Source organism: Quercus suber, unplaced genomic scaffold (assembly GCF_002906115.3).
Source record: "Quercus suber isolate HL8 unplaced genomic scaffold, Cork oak 2.0 scaffold_28, whole genome shotgun sequence".
NCBI classification, from domain to species: domain Eukaryota; kingdom Viridiplantae; phylum Streptophyta; class Magnoliopsida; order Fagales; family Fagaceae; genus Quercus; species Quercus suber.
Window position 1 is genome coordinate 1,557,394 of NW_027069493.1, and position 17,072 is coordinate 1,574,465.

The 17,072-nt window shown below is 31.9% G+C and overlaps 1 protein-coding gene and 2 long non-coding RNA genes across 3 annotated transcripts; 1 reads left to right on the plus strand and 2 right to left on the minus strand.

The window, feature by feature from the left end:
* Nucleotides 1-348: 348 nt before the first annotated feature.
* Nucleotides 349-2,202, minus strand: LOC136066101 (uncharacterized). The gene is made up of 3 exons (XR_010627602.1): nucleotides 2,129-2,202; nucleotides 1,447-1,501; nucleotides 349-516 (listed from the first exon to the last, which is right to left on the minus strand). It is a non-coding gene; the product is annotated as an uncharacterized LOC136066101 (long non-coding RNA).
* A 10,664-nt stretch (nucleotides 2,203-12,866) lies between these two features.
* On the minus strand, nucleotides 12,867-13,822 carry LOC136066106 (uncharacterized). Its single transcript, XR_010627605.1, has 2 exons — nucleotides 13,525-13,822; nucleotides 12,867-13,433 (listed from the first exon to the last, which is right to left on the minus strand). It is a non-coding gene; the product is annotated as an uncharacterized LOC136066106 (long non-coding RNA).
* Nucleotides 13,823-14,603: 781 nt separating this feature from the next.
* On the plus strand, nucleotides 14,604-15,921 carry LOC112004949 (uncharacterized). Its single transcript, XM_024037188.2, has 2 exons — nucleotides 14,604-14,934; nucleotides 15,884-15,921. The coding sequence occupies exons 1-2, from the start codon at nucleotides 14,604-14,606 to the stop codon at nucleotides 15,919-15,921; spliced, it is 369 nt and encodes a 122-aa protein (XP_023892956.2).
* The last annotated feature ends 1,151 nt before the right edge of the window (nucleotides 15,922-17,072 follow it).

The window sequence follows — 17,072 nt, forward strand, 5'->3', positions numbered from 1 at the left end:
TTATTACCTCAGGCTTGTTATGGCCCAATCTTACTTTTCTACATCACATAATGCTCGTGGGTTTACTACTTCTCTTTCTGGGCTTCTTTATGCCCATTTGTTTTCCTCAAGGCCCATTTATTTACTTTATGGGCTTATGATCTATTGTTTTTGCCATTCGGGTTTAATGGTTTTTCTATCAATCCACTAACTCTTCTCTGCCCATATTGTTGGGCTACTTCTTACTGCAGGGCTTCCAAAATGAGCATCAACACTCTCAAATTAAGTCAGAGCTCTATGCAATAAATACAATGACCAATGGTCACAAAAGAATAGAGGTCTGAATAAATAATTACATATCATCAACTTGTTCCATTAGTGGAAATAAAGGCATAACCACTATTAGATACAAAAGAATTGAGTTAAGCCTACTCTAAGTTATACATTATCAATTATCTTCATCACAAAAGTCAGCCTCCATCAATAGTTAGTCTAACTACTGCTAGCCACCAAAAAGCTATCTCATAGTTGCCTACTCTGAAAAAGTTTGTAAAATAATGAAATGAAACAGAGCTTAGTAAGTAGCATAATTAATGGGAGTGGGGGAAATGCAATTTCATGATGATAACAATTTACAAATCATGTTTTAATTAGGGAATTTCCAAATAATTTCTACAAAACCATTTCCAAAAATAATATGACAAGAATTAATAAAATGACATGGCACAAAACTTCTCAAAATGCTCTCATGAAACTACATACTATAATTTTCTCAAAATATCTCAACATGAAACTACATACTATACGTTGTGAACAATAACAACTCTTTCCAAACCAAAAAATCTAACCCAAGGCCACATGACAATTACTGATACAAAGCTAGAACTCATTTGCCGACACAAAATCGGAACTCATAACCAGTACAAAGACGGGTGCTAAGATACCAATGTCACACAGACTATAGTATCTAGCTAGGTAATCACTGGATAATCACATGTCATAACTCAAGGGTAAAAACATGAAGAGCTCATAGATTACAAGAATTCAAAACACAATTTATTTCCAAGTAGTTTCACAAAAACCTTTTAAGTATCCAATACAACACGAGGTTCTCAAATTTTCCAAAATCATTTCTTGTCAATAAGATTTTCTGTCAATTTCCCAACTATCATAAGTCAAAATAAAACATCTTTAGAATTTGCAAATAATGCAATAAATCCATAAAATCCATTCCCAAGAATTTTATAAAAGATGCTTATCATTTCCAATCTAACAAATCATGCATTTCCCCATTCGCATTACCAAATATGATGCATGTTTCATAAATAGTCATATACAATAAGGTCATAACACAATACATTTTAAGAAAACATAATCCCACAAATAATTTTCCAAAATGTGTTTGACCCAAAAATAATGTTTATGCAATATGGTTATCTTCCAAAAATCCCATTAAAAGTTACTTACCTTGCAACCCGCAAGAAGCCTAATCCTTCAAGTTCCAAAGGAGATTAGCTAGAACCTAAAAATATCAAGCAAACCTATCCCAATAAGCATAAACTTGAAATTGTATTTAGCTACAAATTAGGAATTGCCAAATAAGTACTTAATTAGGCAAGCCTAGTATTTAGCTTCACAAATAATATTTTCCACTTCCAAACTTTCTCAACCAATTCATTCACAAGGCATAGGCTCCAATTTATAAAATTAACCCATTCAATATCGTCTCCCTAATACTAAAATCTTAACAATTTATGAGTAGCTTTCATAAGATTTACACAACATCATCAAGAGACTCATGAAACCAAAATCACAATATTCTCCAACACAAACCATTTAAATCTTTTAATAGCTTCAAATAACTCAATAAAAATTATATTCAACTTTTATCTCACATTAAAGAGCCAAAACCCCCAATCTTCACCACTTAGATAGCCACCATTGTAAAAACTATAAACCCACCCATCAAATAATTCCACCAACACAAAACTCATACATATAAACACATGAATATCATTTCTAAAACTCATAAATCACATGCGTATCATTATCAAAGCTTAGATAAGGAAAGCCTCTAGCAAAAACATATAAACCCACCAAAAATATTAGAATTTTTTTACCTCAAATAATAGAGATATGTGAGCTTTACCTTTTTCCTTTGGAGTTTTCCGGTGATCTTGTCAAAAAATGGTGGTGGAAGTGGTGAGGAGTGGTACCGGCGGGAGAGAAAGGGAGTGTGAGAGAGGAGTGTTTGTGAGGAAAATGAAAAGAAAAGAAAGATGTGAAAGACCCTTGGTTGACCGGCCAAATAAGGAGGGATATTTGTGAGTGTGTGGTGTGTGGTGGGGAAATAAGAGGTAGGTGGGTCACGTTTGGCTCCTTAAAAATCTAATCCCTTTTATTTATTTTTTTATTTATTTAAGTGGGTTGGGGCGTTACAGGTTGTGTGTGTTATCATGGCGTTGGTTCGACAACAATGGGAATAATGATTTGATGGTGCTATGTTGTTGTGAAGCCTAGATTGGTGGGTGTGTTGTGAATCCTAGATTAGTTAAGGTGGTGGTTGGTCCCTATGGTGAAGCCTCAGGCAATGGCTCTCAAACCACTCTCTACCTCACCCTTGCTCTTTTCCTCTCTTAGGCCCAATCCCAACCTTTGATAGGCGGTTGTTAGGGTGATTTGGGTTGTGGGTCTACCTCTTAGGCTTCTTCCTCGACCAACGACGAGCATATCAACATCTATGGGGGTCTTGATATTTGAGGTTTTGATCATGGAAGCCACATTTGTACCTTATTCATGGGTTATATTTGAGGTTTTGATCATGGAAGCCATGGGGTCTTGATGTGAAGAAAACAATGAGCAACATTTGGGTTTTTTGGATTTTTTTTAAAAAAAAAAAAATCAATTTCAAATGCAGATCTGCCTTTGGGGTTTGTTGAGATCTGTGGTTTGTGGTTTGATGAATTTGGTTGGAATTTATGGAAGCATAGAGGTTTGGCTTTGTTGGTCTGATCGGTGATATGCTGTTTTGTTGTTGATTTTGGATGATTTAGATGTTTTGTTGTTGATTTGGTTGGGTTTTGATTTACTGGTTTTAGAGATATGTTTGGGATGAAATTCTATGTATTTAGTTGAATTTGTGATATGAGAAATATTGGAAAAGAAAATCTTTGAGTACTATGTTCTTGTGATCTGGGTTTGTGTTCTTGTAACCTAGGTTTATGTTCTTGTTTATTCATGTTCTTCAACATGATTTGAATTTATGTGTTTTTACATTTTTAATTTTGTTTTTACATTTTTTTAATTTTGTTAAAATTGATAAATTAATTTTTCAAAATAAGATGCTAACATGGATGTTGATGTGGTATTTTTTTAATATTATTTTAATAGTCACATCAGTATTTTCTATGCCAACTAGGCTTCTGTCTGCCTCGTAGGAGTTTTCAGTTAGTGAGTTGACAGTAGAAACCAAAATAGAATTGATTTTCTATTTTTAGGGACTAGAATAGTAGCAAAATGAGAATAGGCCCAAAATGTAGGGACCAAAAGTGTATTTTTGCCAAAAAAAAAAAATGTAAATCTATTTACTTATGAATCCAACATCCTGACCAACACTATAATCCATAACATGCCCTCAAATGGTTCTGGGAAATTAAAAGCAAAAAAATAAAGAAATAAATAAAAAAACCTGCAAATGTTAACTTCTTTACCAGGAAAAACTTACTAATTACTAGGAACAAATAAACCCTACTGTACTGGTATTAATTTCCAAATTTTACCAATTCAAAAAACCCACAAACACAACATAAAAAAACAAAATTGAACTTACATTGATGGATATTCACCAATCAAAAACAAATATTTCTCACATTCTTAAGTTGCAAAAAGAAAAAAGAAACCAAATTTGAAGTTCAAATTTTTCCTAGAAAACCCAGTTCAAAATTCCCACTAACACACACTGTTCACACACAATTAAAGAGTAGTTCCAGGACTACAAATTATTCCACAACTTTTTTGTCACAACTCTGATGTGATAGACTGTATGTGGTTAAATATTATTTACACATGAACCCATAATATTTTCTTCACCAATCACACTCTACCACATCACAATTATGGCAAGAAGTTGTGAAAAAATTTGTGATCTAGACTTTTTCCACAATTAAATCCCCTAATTCTAAATTTCTTTGCAACGAAAAAGGAAATGTAGTTTCAAGCTTAACATTTTTTAGCTAACTCAAAAGCTACATTCCATGGAAAAAAAAAAAAAAAAAAAACGTAAACTCATTTGAATTTCTTCGATTAATTGTTTGAAATTTCTATGTGCTTATTTGTTTAGGGTTCTTGATTTTGGTGCTAGGTGAGTGAAGGGATGTTTGGTTTAGCTGTTTTGTTTAGTTTTTGTTTTCAATTCTCATAACTCATTACTCAAGAAAATGAGTTAGAGTTATAGAAATTGAAAACAACCTTTTTGTGTTTTCAGATTATGAGAATTGAGTTACAATGGAAATTTTGTAAACATAATAAATGAGTGGGGCCTACATGGCTGAGTTGTCTCTATCAACAACAAACGATTTCTCATTCCTAAGCTTTCTCCCTCTTATCTCTTAGTCTAGAACACTCTCATCTCTCTTATCTCTCTCTCTTGTTGTATATATAGGTATATACAAGGATAGGTTGTAATAATGTTGTTTGAGTTTGGAGAATATTGTTTCATAAAGTCTTTAAAGTGAAAATTCAAGTTCTAGAATTTTCTAAGTGAAAATTCGAAATTCATCATTTTCGATTGGTCGAATATTTGGCCTGATCGATCGAAATGATGAGGCAAATAATCATGGAGTCTTTGGATGGTTCGATTGCTATTTGATTCTTGTTCGATCGATTGAAAAGATCACTTGATTGATCGAGAGGAACTTTCGACCGATCAAAAGTCGTAAAACAAGATTTTCTACAAAATTTTCAGGTGACTGTTCAGAGAGTTTGAAGAGGATTCAAGCCTTGTGAATGGTTTTATGAAACATTTTAATTCTCTACAAAATAGTAAGTTAGAGAGAAACACAAGAAATCCTGTGGTCATTTTCTAGAATTGCTATCTGTAGAACCTAACATCTTGATTGTATCTTGGGGACAAATTTGCGATAACCCTTTAGCAACAATAGTGTGGGGGACAAATATTATGTAAGAAAAATGATATTATGCCTCCAAGTTATCCATTTTTTATTTGTCTTTTGTATTAACCTTATTCTTCCATTATTACTTTGTATAATATCCCCAACATCTCTCTCTCTCTCTCTGCTCTTACGTGATTTGCATCTCCTCCAGTTCACCTCCATCGCTCCAACTCAACAAATCCTCTAGCATGAGACTGATTAACAAAGAAGCAAGTTAGATGCAGAGTGGGTTGTGGGTTCCAATGGTAAGGGGTTGGGTACTGTGAGTTGGGTTTTTAGGGGTTGGGATTGGTGGGTTTTTATGGGTTGCAGTTGTGTCAGTGGTGGTAGGAGGTAGAGTGGAATTTTTGGCCAAGGTTGTGGTGGAGGAGGCAGAGTCAAGTGGGACAAGGGTTGTGCTTTGTGTGGTGGTTGGGTGCTATAAGTTGGGTTTTTAAGGGGGTTGGGATTGGTGGGTTTTTGTGGGTTGCAATGGTTGTTGGTGGTGGTAGGTGGTGGAGTGGAAGAGGATCTTGGCAGTGTGACATAGCTTGACATGTTTTTGAGGGAAGGAGGATGAGTAATGGTGGCTGAGGGGAGGAGGAGAATTGTGACTTGTCTATTGTTACCATTTTGACTAGTCAAACTTGTGGGACCCATTATGTTGAGTTAAAAATGAGTACTTTTAGTAGAAAACTAAAGCCAAACACGTTGGGAGCAAGTTAAGAGAAAAAGAGAATAAAATATGAGATATGGGAATCAGTATTGAGTAATGAAAATTGAGATATGAGAAGTGAGATATGAGTGATATGAGAACCAAACAGGCCCTGAGTCACTCCGAGTTGTGAACGAAATTACAATTTTGAACTTTTATGTGGGATGATGTGGCAGAAGCTGATTGGGTGGTTGTTATGTTTATATATATTTTTTTTTTGAAAAGGAAATTGATCTTGTTAAAACAAAGGCTTGTGAACGAAAACGTTTCCAATCAACAACACAAAAGTGAGGACCAAAACCCTGTCATCTCACTTGAAGAAGGAACACATGTGATCAGTGATTCCTATAGTGCTGTTTCACTGGCTCATTAACAGTTGTTAAGCCTAAAGACTAAATGTTGTCATATGGCTCTTAGCCATTGAGTTCAACTTCTAATATTCTGTATTTTTTTTATCAGTAAAAATATAATTTTGATCCCTAAACTTTTCTAATTTTTTAAAAAATTTTAAACTTTAAAATGTTCATTTTTCATCCTTATTTACTGTTGACAATTTTTTTTTTAATCCCTAAACTATTATAATGTTTTACTTTTTGCACTTAAATTTTACCAAAAATTTGTTTTTAGTCCCCCAAACTATTGAAAAAGAAAGTTATTTTTTCATCCTTTGGATATATGAGGGATTTGATTATGGTGATCCAAACAAGTATATGTTCACTAATCACCATGACATCATCATTTCAGCAAATCCACTTTGTACTGATTGTCCACTTAGAGGTGGAGAAAAAGGCGTGATGTAGACTGATTTTGCTTTTGTTTTTCAAGTATGCATGTTCATCCAAAAGAACTGATGAATTTCACTCTTGTATTTCATTTACTTTGTCTTCCTAATTCCTCCTATTCTAATAAACAAACAGCTATCGCATTCAATGGGGTTGGCCAGGATTCAAACTAGATAAAAATTCATACCCAATGTTTGTATTTAGACTTGGGCAGATTCAAATCTCATCTCCTTTTGCTGTTCTGTAGTTACTAATTACACAAGTACGTGCATGGTATAAGAAGAAGTCTAAGGGAGGGTTTGAATAGCGTGGTTAGTTGCGTTGCGTTTCTGCCTTTTTTTTTTTTCGCCAGCTTTTGTTGACTTTGTGGGACAAAAATTACTGTGCACTGTTCACGCACTGTTCATGCACTTTTTACCCATTAAAAAATATTAAAAATAGGTCCCACGATACTATTCACATATTTAAAAATTATTTTGTTACAATGTTTTCAGCAATTTTCAGCAACAATAAGTTGTATCCAAATGGACCCTAAATCCCATGCCACAATACTGTTTCTCTTTTTAATCTGAACTTGGTTGGGGGTATCAAATATAGATTTGAATTTGAATTCCAGTTATTTAATCTGTTCTGGACTCAATTATATCTAATTCAGACTTCTTGACAGCCCTTGCTTTGGGCACAAAAAAGAATTTCAGAAATCTTTGAAAATGTTTCCCAATACTTGTTCTAATAAATTATAAAAATAATATGATTGATCCTAAGAGAAAACTATTGCAAACAATGCAGCATATAATTTTTTTTTTCTTAACCATTAGATTTCTTTTGGATGAAGTTAATCATTCACCTCATAAACGATGGTCTTATAGCAACATATTTTACACTCGAAGTGTCATGCCTGAAACCCAAAAAATGGTCCAAAGCATGAGGAAACTACAACCCAAAAGTACTTGTTAATTTGTTTGCAATTCAATCCAAAGAATTTCCACCAACATCAAGAAATTTTGATGACAATTTCGTTAAGGGTGCTTCCAAAGTAAGTCAGAGTTCTATGAATAATTATAAGGACCATTGACCACAAAAGAATGGAAGTCTGAAAATTTATAATTACATATCAATAACTTGTCCCATTAGGGATAAAAGTCATCATTATTATTAGTTACAAAAGAATGCGTCAAGTATCCTCTAGAATGTACAATACCTAAGGATCCTTACCACAAAAGTCCAACCTCCATCAGTAGTTGTCTAACTATTGCTAGTCACAAAAACTTATTACAAAAGGGTTCCTGCCTACTCTGAAAAAGTTTGGTGAAAGAATGGGATGAGGTAGAACCCAGTAAATAGCATAATTAATAGGGGTGGGGAAATGCAAGTTCCACTATGATAATCATTTATAGCCACAAAGATGTCATCACAAAGACAAGTTAATCACACGTCACAAAGACAACATTACAAAAGCAAGGCAATCACACGTCACACAGAAGTTGTCACAAAGATGGGGCAATCACCAATATCATCGTATAGTGGCAAAATCACATAAAAAACTTACAAGTTAAATGTATTCAAAACACATTGTTTAGTTCAAGTATTTTCAAAAAATTGTCCAATAACCAAGACATCCATAAAATTCTCAAGGACTTTAAAACCATTCATTGTCAATAATATTTTCTATCAATTTCCCAAATATTACTAGTCAAGGTAAAAGCATCTTTAGAAATTGAACAATACAATAATTTCATGAAATCTATTATCAAAAGAATTCAAAGATGATTGTTTTTGCCATGCCTAATATTCATACATTTCCCCATATACAATATTAAACATGATACGTTTTTCATATATAGCAGGGTCACAACATAACACTTTTAGGAAAACATAGTTCCACAAATAATTTTCCAAAATATGTTACCCAAAACCAACGTTTTATGCAATATGATTATTTTTCTAAAAAAATTTCATTAAAAAGCCACTTATATTGTAATCCGCAAAAAACCTAACTTCCAAAGCTTCAAAAAGGGGTCAACTAAGGCCTAAACAATGTCAAACAAACCTATCACGATAAATATCAAGCTTGATAATACGTCTAGCTATGAAATGGAAAGTTGCTAACTAAGCAACTAAATAAGCAAACCCAAATATTTAAAACGTCTTGTATTCCATCCTACTCACTCTTATAATAAAATCCTAATACTTTACAAGTTGCTCCCTTAAGATTTACCAAACATAACTAATAGAGACCCATGAAACAAGATATATCACAAAATCCACCATTACAAGCCAAATCTAAACTTTCAACTAGCTCCAAAATAAACTCAATAGAAATAAAAATTAGATTTACCAATTATTTCACATTAGAAGGCCAAAGTCCAATTTACCGTCGGTAAACCTCAACTGGCCATGATTTTTCAAAAAATATCCACAACAATTCACAAAAAAGTACACAAAATCAAAGTCCTAAATTTAGTCACATAGATATCACCCAAGAAGATCATATTAGAAAGAAATCTAACCACAACATGAAAATCCACCAAAACGTTAAGAGTTTACCTTAAAAAAAATGAGATAGTGGAGCCTAAGAGCTTCCTATATATGGTATTTTCGGGTGAATCCCGTCAGAAAAACAATGGTGGAGTGAGATATGAGATGATAGGTGTGAGGAGTGTGTTTGTGTTTATGCTTAGTTGGCCAGCCAGGAAAGAGATATGAGATGATATTTGGGTGGTGGCGGGGAAATAGTCAAATAGATGGGATTGGTGGGTCTCCAAAAAAAATCTGATGCTTTTTTTTCAAAGGTTGGTGCTAAAAGCTGTTTGCTCAATGGAACCTTCTATCGAAATATGGGATCTTGACATTGTATGTGTGGATTATTGATATTAATCCAACTAGAATATTGATCTTTCCAATTACCATATGAAGTAAAAGGGACACATAAATTATGGAGGAAAGACTTTTAATTTATAAAGAGTTTTATGGCTCAAAGAATTTCTTACCTCCACAGGGGCTAGTGGCTTTGCCACAGGACTTTGGTACAAAGACCACTTTGTCTATGTCAATCGTCTTGCAGGCACTAACTTGCACACGCATGAAATGTTCGCTTTCTAGACAACAACATGGCTTTGTGGATATGGATTTATCTTTTGGCGTTGAGTATGAATCAACAACTTTTGTCTAAGGTTGCAATAATCAACAGTTTTTGGTTGCAATCTTAGACAGAAAGTTGCTGATTCTTAACTCAACGCCATGTCTTCAATAATATATTGTTTCTCTTTTTGAGATTCCAATATTGTTTCTTAAAGCTCATTGGCTAGCTCTATGAATAATATGGCTATTGTCTAATAATGTATATAGTGAGATACAAACGAAGAGAATGCGGCTATTATTTATAGGGCAGAGAGGAGCTGGAAACAGAGAAAAGTCCCTTTCAAACTTCAAATACTTGAAAAAAAACGAAAACTAAGAAAATAAAAAGGTAAGAGTACGTAGGAGAGTTTTTAAGCATTCGTATTGGTCAGCAAGCGTAATTGCTTGCGAAAACTCATGATTGCGTTCGTATTGGCAATCTGAAGTTTCCACCAAGTGCCTTATTCTGGGCGATTTTTTAGACTAAATCATACTTATGATTTTCACATCAAGTAAGTGAAAAACAAAAGTGTTACGTATACAATTAAATTCTCCCTAACCAAACAAACAGGCAATGCTATTTGTAAGTAGTTTAGACTTTAGAGTTCAACATTTAAGCATATATCTTATTCAACATATCCATATAGTTGAGCCTATATTTTCTTTCATGCATGGAAGAATTTGACAATGTTACTAAATTACGAGACTCTTGATTAATAAATATATTATATTAGCAGATCTATTTAATGTTGAGTACATTTAGAAATAAATCTACATAATTTTAAAATAAAGAAATTAATATGAACTCCAACTAGAGAAGGTATCAACTCATAAATGTTCATCACTCTTCCAGTGTGTAGGTCCTTTAAAGCTAACAAAAAGTAATGTGCCTGCTAGTAAATATATTATTTTTCTTGCATTTTTCAACATAAAACATTTTATATCAGAAAAAACTGAAAATAAAATATTAGATTACTATATTGTGACAAACTTGGTCGTACGTTGTTACAACCTTTTTTTTTTTTTTTTGAGAAACAAACACACACACACAATGGAAAGAGAAAAGGGTTCTAACACAAAGACATATCACAACTCCACTCAAAAGCTATGGTAACTTTCAAGGGAGGGTAGGGCAAGTTATCGTTGTTACAACTTATATAAAGGAATGGAATAAGTAAATTATTAGACTAGTTGATCTAAGTTGTGAACAAGTTGCCTCAATAATTACTTTAGGTTTGAATCAAGTATGATCTTGAAACTAAAAGTTAAGGATAATTATGTACCATCTTTCTATGATTTGCGCTCTATCACAATTTAGAACACAAAATCACAAATATTTATATTACATTTAATCCCTAAGATTTAGACTAAAATGAAATTGTTAGAGTTTTCTCCAAATTATCCCTAATAGTTTCATTTCAATCCAAACTTTAGGGTCAAGAATCACATAACTTAGTAGCATCGTACATTCTTCTTTATTAAGAGAAGTACAATTTGAATCTCTCCTCCTCATTATTGTAACTATTGAATATAAAATAAATAAAAAATTAAAAATAAAAATCAAACTTTAGGGAGTCAACATGTAGTAATTAATTGAGAAAACTTGTGAGGCTAGATTGTACTAGGCCATACCAAAAGGGGATATTTTTATCCACAACTACAAAATCTAATAATTTGGAAAAAAAAAAAAAACCAAACAATTTATATTTTAATTCAAACTTTTGAGAGGCCAAATATAACAATTGAGAGTTCAAATATTTATTAAATTATGACAAAACCAAACTAAAAGGGAGTAATTTGTAATTTTTCCTAAAAGTTATTGTAAAAGAAACATTTGGCTAAAACTACATAATAAAAGAATAAGATCGTCAGATTGATTACATGTGATCATGATCTCTTAACTTATAAATATATATATTTTTTCTTTTGTCTTTTTTAATAATTCAATTTAGGGATGGGGCCAGGAGATTGATTGAGGGTGGGGGAAGTGGGGTGAAGTATTAAAAAAATTTGTGAAAGAAAGTCTTAAAAGCTACAATGATGATTTGGTTGTCGGAGTTTTTTGAATGTTGTAAGAGGAGGCTAGTGTGGACCAAATTTAATGTAATCTTGTTGAATTTCGTCACGTTGAACAACATGATACTCACATATATGCATACACAATTTGAGATGCTGGTTCAATGAACTAATATTATTTGAATTATTTTTATAAAAAAGTCAAATATTGTAGTTTTTTTCCCCAAATCTACAAATCCAATAAAAGTTTCAATAATGTTCTAACAAATATATTAATTATACTACTAAGATTAATTAATTAAAAAGTATGTCAGGACAAATCACAAATAAATAAACAAAAGGAGGACAAACAAACAAACAAGATTCCCACTCCAACACTACGCAGTGTGCACGGCACTACAATCCACACAGACCACACAGGGCCTTGCTTTAGACTAATTGAAAATTTGAGCTGTACACCTCAAAATCTCAATAAGTCTAATGCACACCAAAACTTTGAGCAACAAACCTGTCAAAATTTTCAAACTCAATCAACTTTACAGTAAATATCTTCTCAAAAAACTTTACAATAACTAAACGTAAAGTTTTTACTTTTAAATAATTAATGCTATATTTGTTTTGATGTAAAATATTTATAAAAATAAAATATTTTACATATAAAATATTTTCAGGAAAATATTTTTATTTTATAGTGTTTGACAGTCTACATGAAAATATTGTGTAAAATATTTTTCAATGTTTGACACAATGTAAAATGTGGAAAAAAAAACAGGTAAAAATTTAAATCATTTTTTTATTAACTTCCAAAAAATACATAAAGACAGGAGAATGGCTAAAAATGCTGAATCTGCTTATACAAGTTCAAGATAATGAATATGCATTGATCATGATCATTTAAGAGATACTAGGATAAATTGTACTGAGATATCACCAATGGTTAAAAAGGTTAATCTACTTATAGTACCACTTCTTAAAGCTTTAGCTGAAACTTGTTAATTATCTTGTAAACTTCTTTTGTTATAGAAAGCTGTGCAGAGAAAGTGTGTAATTAGCTAGTGCACAGAATTTTGTGCAATAAGTAATTGATCAAAACAAGGAGACACGTACACAATTATATTAAGCATATCACTAATTAAACCTTTCAAAAAAATTATTCCAAAAATAATGTAGTTACAAATTTTCCAATTTAACTGAGAAACTAAAATAAAAATAAAACTACTAAAAAGTTAAAAACTCTTGAGCCAGGGAAAAAAAAAAAAAAAAAAAAAAAAAAACAGCACAAAAGGTAGCCATGGCCCATCCAGCAGGCACTCAAAGACTCCAGACTCTAATCACATAAAATAACCGAATCCATGAGACAAAAACACATAAGTTACTTGACTTCACAACATTAAGTTAACATGCGTACGACACTTATCCACAAAGTAAGAAAAGTTAATCACGACAGCCATACAAAAAACAGAGGATGAAGTTTTGTAATGAAGCTTAGACTGTACAATGGTAGTTTAGAGAGGTAAGTTATTGTTGATTAAAAGGTTAATCCCCAATATACAAGATAACAACAAATTAGGTGGCGAAGAATATAAAACAGAAAAGTCAATACCTCAATAGCACTTTGCATCAAACTGGCAAATTCAAATTCCACAAAACTAAAACATGTCCCCCCTATTGCTGGATGGAAGATAGCAAAATAAAAAACATGTGAACATCATTATAAATAAGAAATCTAAATGGAGTTAACCAAGTTAAATATGAACCATACCTTGCTACTTCCAACTTGAATACCATTATGCTTAATAGGCCCAAAATTGTTGAAAACCGCTTCAAGTTGTTCAACAGTTGCGTTCATAGGCAGATTTGGTACAAATATGGCACTCATACTCCCATCTCTATGAAATTCAACTCCTTAACAATAACCAATCAAATATAGAAATAAAAGTTTTGAAAGAGAACTCACAAGTAGATCAATTTAGGAATATTAGCAAGTCCAATTGGTACAGCTCCAGAAATTTTATTGTAGGAGAGGTAACTGTGAGTACCAAAATAATCAACAATCAGAACCTCATGCATTCAAAGCAACTGAAATAAAGCATCAACCCAAAAACAAAACAAGTCAGACTTTAACAGTACAAATAAGAACGGAAAAAACAAATTACTCAAACTTTAGCTTTATATAGGTAAGAACGGAAAAAGCAAATTACCTATATATATTAGCTATATATAGGTAATTTAGTTGTTACCTATATATAATCTTCAGTCCCTGATTCAATTGTTACAATAAGAACCGAAAAAATTATTCAAACTTTTTTTTTTTTTAATGAAATAGATCAGGTAATATTACTTAGCTAGCTGTAAGGATGTAAATTTTAAATATGTTTGTACCTCTTATAAATTCTTCTTATATATCAATTTTATATATTCCTCATTTCCTTTTACAAAATAATGGAGTTTCTATCATGTTCTTTTTCAGTCCAAAAAAAATAAAAAGGAAACAAACAAGTTTAAGCTAGCTTTTTACACATCATCGACACAGAGTTTTAACGTTATGCATGCATTGCATGCGAAAGGCTCCTACTTCCAAAAAAAGGTAACAAACAAGTAAGCTTTTTGCCTGTATTTTAGTGTGAAGAAATAAGTTTGTTCACATGAATATCAACCCATTTGCACCACCAAAACCGCAAGTAACGCATGGTTCTGCATAAAATTAGCCCAATTTCAAGGCTCAAAAGCTAAGTTTTTCATCCTAATCTTTCCCTTAAAACCCCTATAAAAACCAATTCTCACCACCCCATTAATGAACCAACCAACACACACACACACATACAATATCGTAAGAGAGATATGGCAATGTACTTCAATACTAACATCTTGCTCTTGGCTTTCTTCGCCGTTACTGGGATTCTGTTCTCCGGTAAGAACAACAACATGGTTGTTGGCGACGACTGCCAAGGTGACATGCAGGGTTTGGCAGCTCAATGTGCTATGTACGTTCAAAAGGGTATGCCAAAGATGAACCCATCTCAACAATGCTGCAGTGTTATCCAGAAGGTGGACATGCCATGCTTGTGCCAGCACATGACCGCGGATGTTGAGAAGATGATTGACATGGACAAAGTGATCTTTGTAGCAAAGTACTGTGGCAGGCCAGTGGCCCCTGGGACCACCTGTGGAAGTAAGAAACTCCTAAAACTCTTTTATATATATATATATATATATATATATATAGGGTTGTATTAATCGGGCAAGTTAGCAACTTTTTTGGAATATTTTTGTTTTTTTTACACAACTTTATCTCATTTTTTTCAGCTTTATAAGTACTGCTTAGTGTATTTTTTTGACTTTTTTTAACATTTTTTTTTGTCCTTTTTGCACCTTAACAAGCACCAGTAAATACTTGTTAACATTTCCCATATATATGAACCTATTCTCCACAATTTATGTGTTCCTTTTATTCCATATGGTAAGTGGAAATGAATGTTGTGTGTGTGTATGTTTTTTGTTTGGTGATGAGTTGGTAAATTAGCATAAGTTTGGATTAGTTTTTTATTTTGGTTATGTACAACTTTTTAAAGTTTTTAACATCTTTTATAATGTTTAGCATTAAAAAATAGAGTGTGGCTGTTTAAATTTAAAAAAATGATAAGAGATAAGGAGGAAAATAGGGTGCATCTATTTAAATTTCAAAAATAATAAGAGATAAGAAGATTGTAAACTACTAAGAAAGTGGGTTAGTGAGAGGTTTTAAATTGTGAGCTTTTATTTTTCAAATTTGTCTCCCTTAATTGAAAACCTATAAGCAGGCAAAGATGGGATATTTTGAAATATTCAAGACAGAGCTCACAGTTTAAGTAGCTTAAAAGCCCTTTAAATGGTAATATAGATAACTAAATAATTGAAATAAACAAATGGATGATAAGTTAATTCAAATACACATATTCGAACTTATTTTGACTTAGGTAAAAATGAAATTATTCCTTTTGTATTTTCTTTGATCTATGGCTTGAGTTGCTTTACTTTTCTGAAGTAGAAAAAACAAAAAAGGTTTGCTTTACTTAGTCGTTTATGGAATCGCAATTTGGGTTTATACATGTTTCGCTTAACTCTTGTTATATCCATTGCAGGTTACACTGTTCCATCACCACCACCACCAATAGCATGAAGTTAAATAAAGTGACTGCTTGCAAATGTAGGAGCTATGACTTATGTAATATCAGAGACGAAAAAAATGACGTAAATTTGGAAATCATATGCTTCTATTTTATTACTAAAAATATCTATCATTACTTGTGTGAATTTAAGTTTGCCAATGGAATGAATTTATTAGATTAAATTTTTAAATCCATCATTTCTAGACCATTGGGACAATGTTAACTTAACATGGAGAATCTTCATAGCTTTTGGAATAATCGAAAATTTAATATAATTAATTGTTAAGAACAAATCAATGACATTATTTAAAATTCTATGGTTTTTTCGGGTTTTTGTTTAGAAGAAGAAGATCAGTGGAATTATGGCGCCATGTTTTTCTTTTTGATTTTGGGAAAGTCAGTTATGAGTCAAAATGATGATTTTGACCTTTTTTTTTTTTTTTTGGTTGGATGATGTGGTAGGATTTGGTTGGGTGGTCATTTATAATTTGATAAAATACCATTTTAATCTTTAAAATTAGAAAATCTAGTATCACAAATTTTCTTACAACTTCTTTGTCACAATTGTGACATAGAAGAGCGTGAGTCATGAAGAAAAAATAGTAGATTTATATGTAAGTGATAGACAACCACTCACAATCTATCACAACAAAATTATAATATAAAGTTGTAAAATAATTTATGATCTTAGAAAACTAGAACTACTCACCTAAACTTTACCAAAAGTAAGTGTGTGTGTGTGTGTGTGTGTTTTATTTTATTTTATTATTTTTTTTATTTTTATTTTTCAGTTCTTAAACTATAAAAAGTTCTTTCTTTTCATACTTAATTTTTTTTTTTAATAATTTAGACTTAAGTTAAAAATAAGGATGAAAATATAAGGTTATGTCTGGTAACAGTTTTTGTTTTCTATTTTCAAAAACTTGTTTTGGGGAATATAAAGGAAAAACAATTTTCTTGTATTTTTGAAATTAAAAAGATGGTTTTTTGAAGAAAAAAATAGAAAATATTAAAATATGTTGTTACTAGGATTTGAACTCTAATGTTAACTCATTAAATGAGATAGATTCATTAAATTAAATGCGTATTTTCATTGACTTTTGAAAATTAGAAATTGAAAACAGTCATTTGCCTGTTTTCAGTTTCCTTTACAAATTAAGTT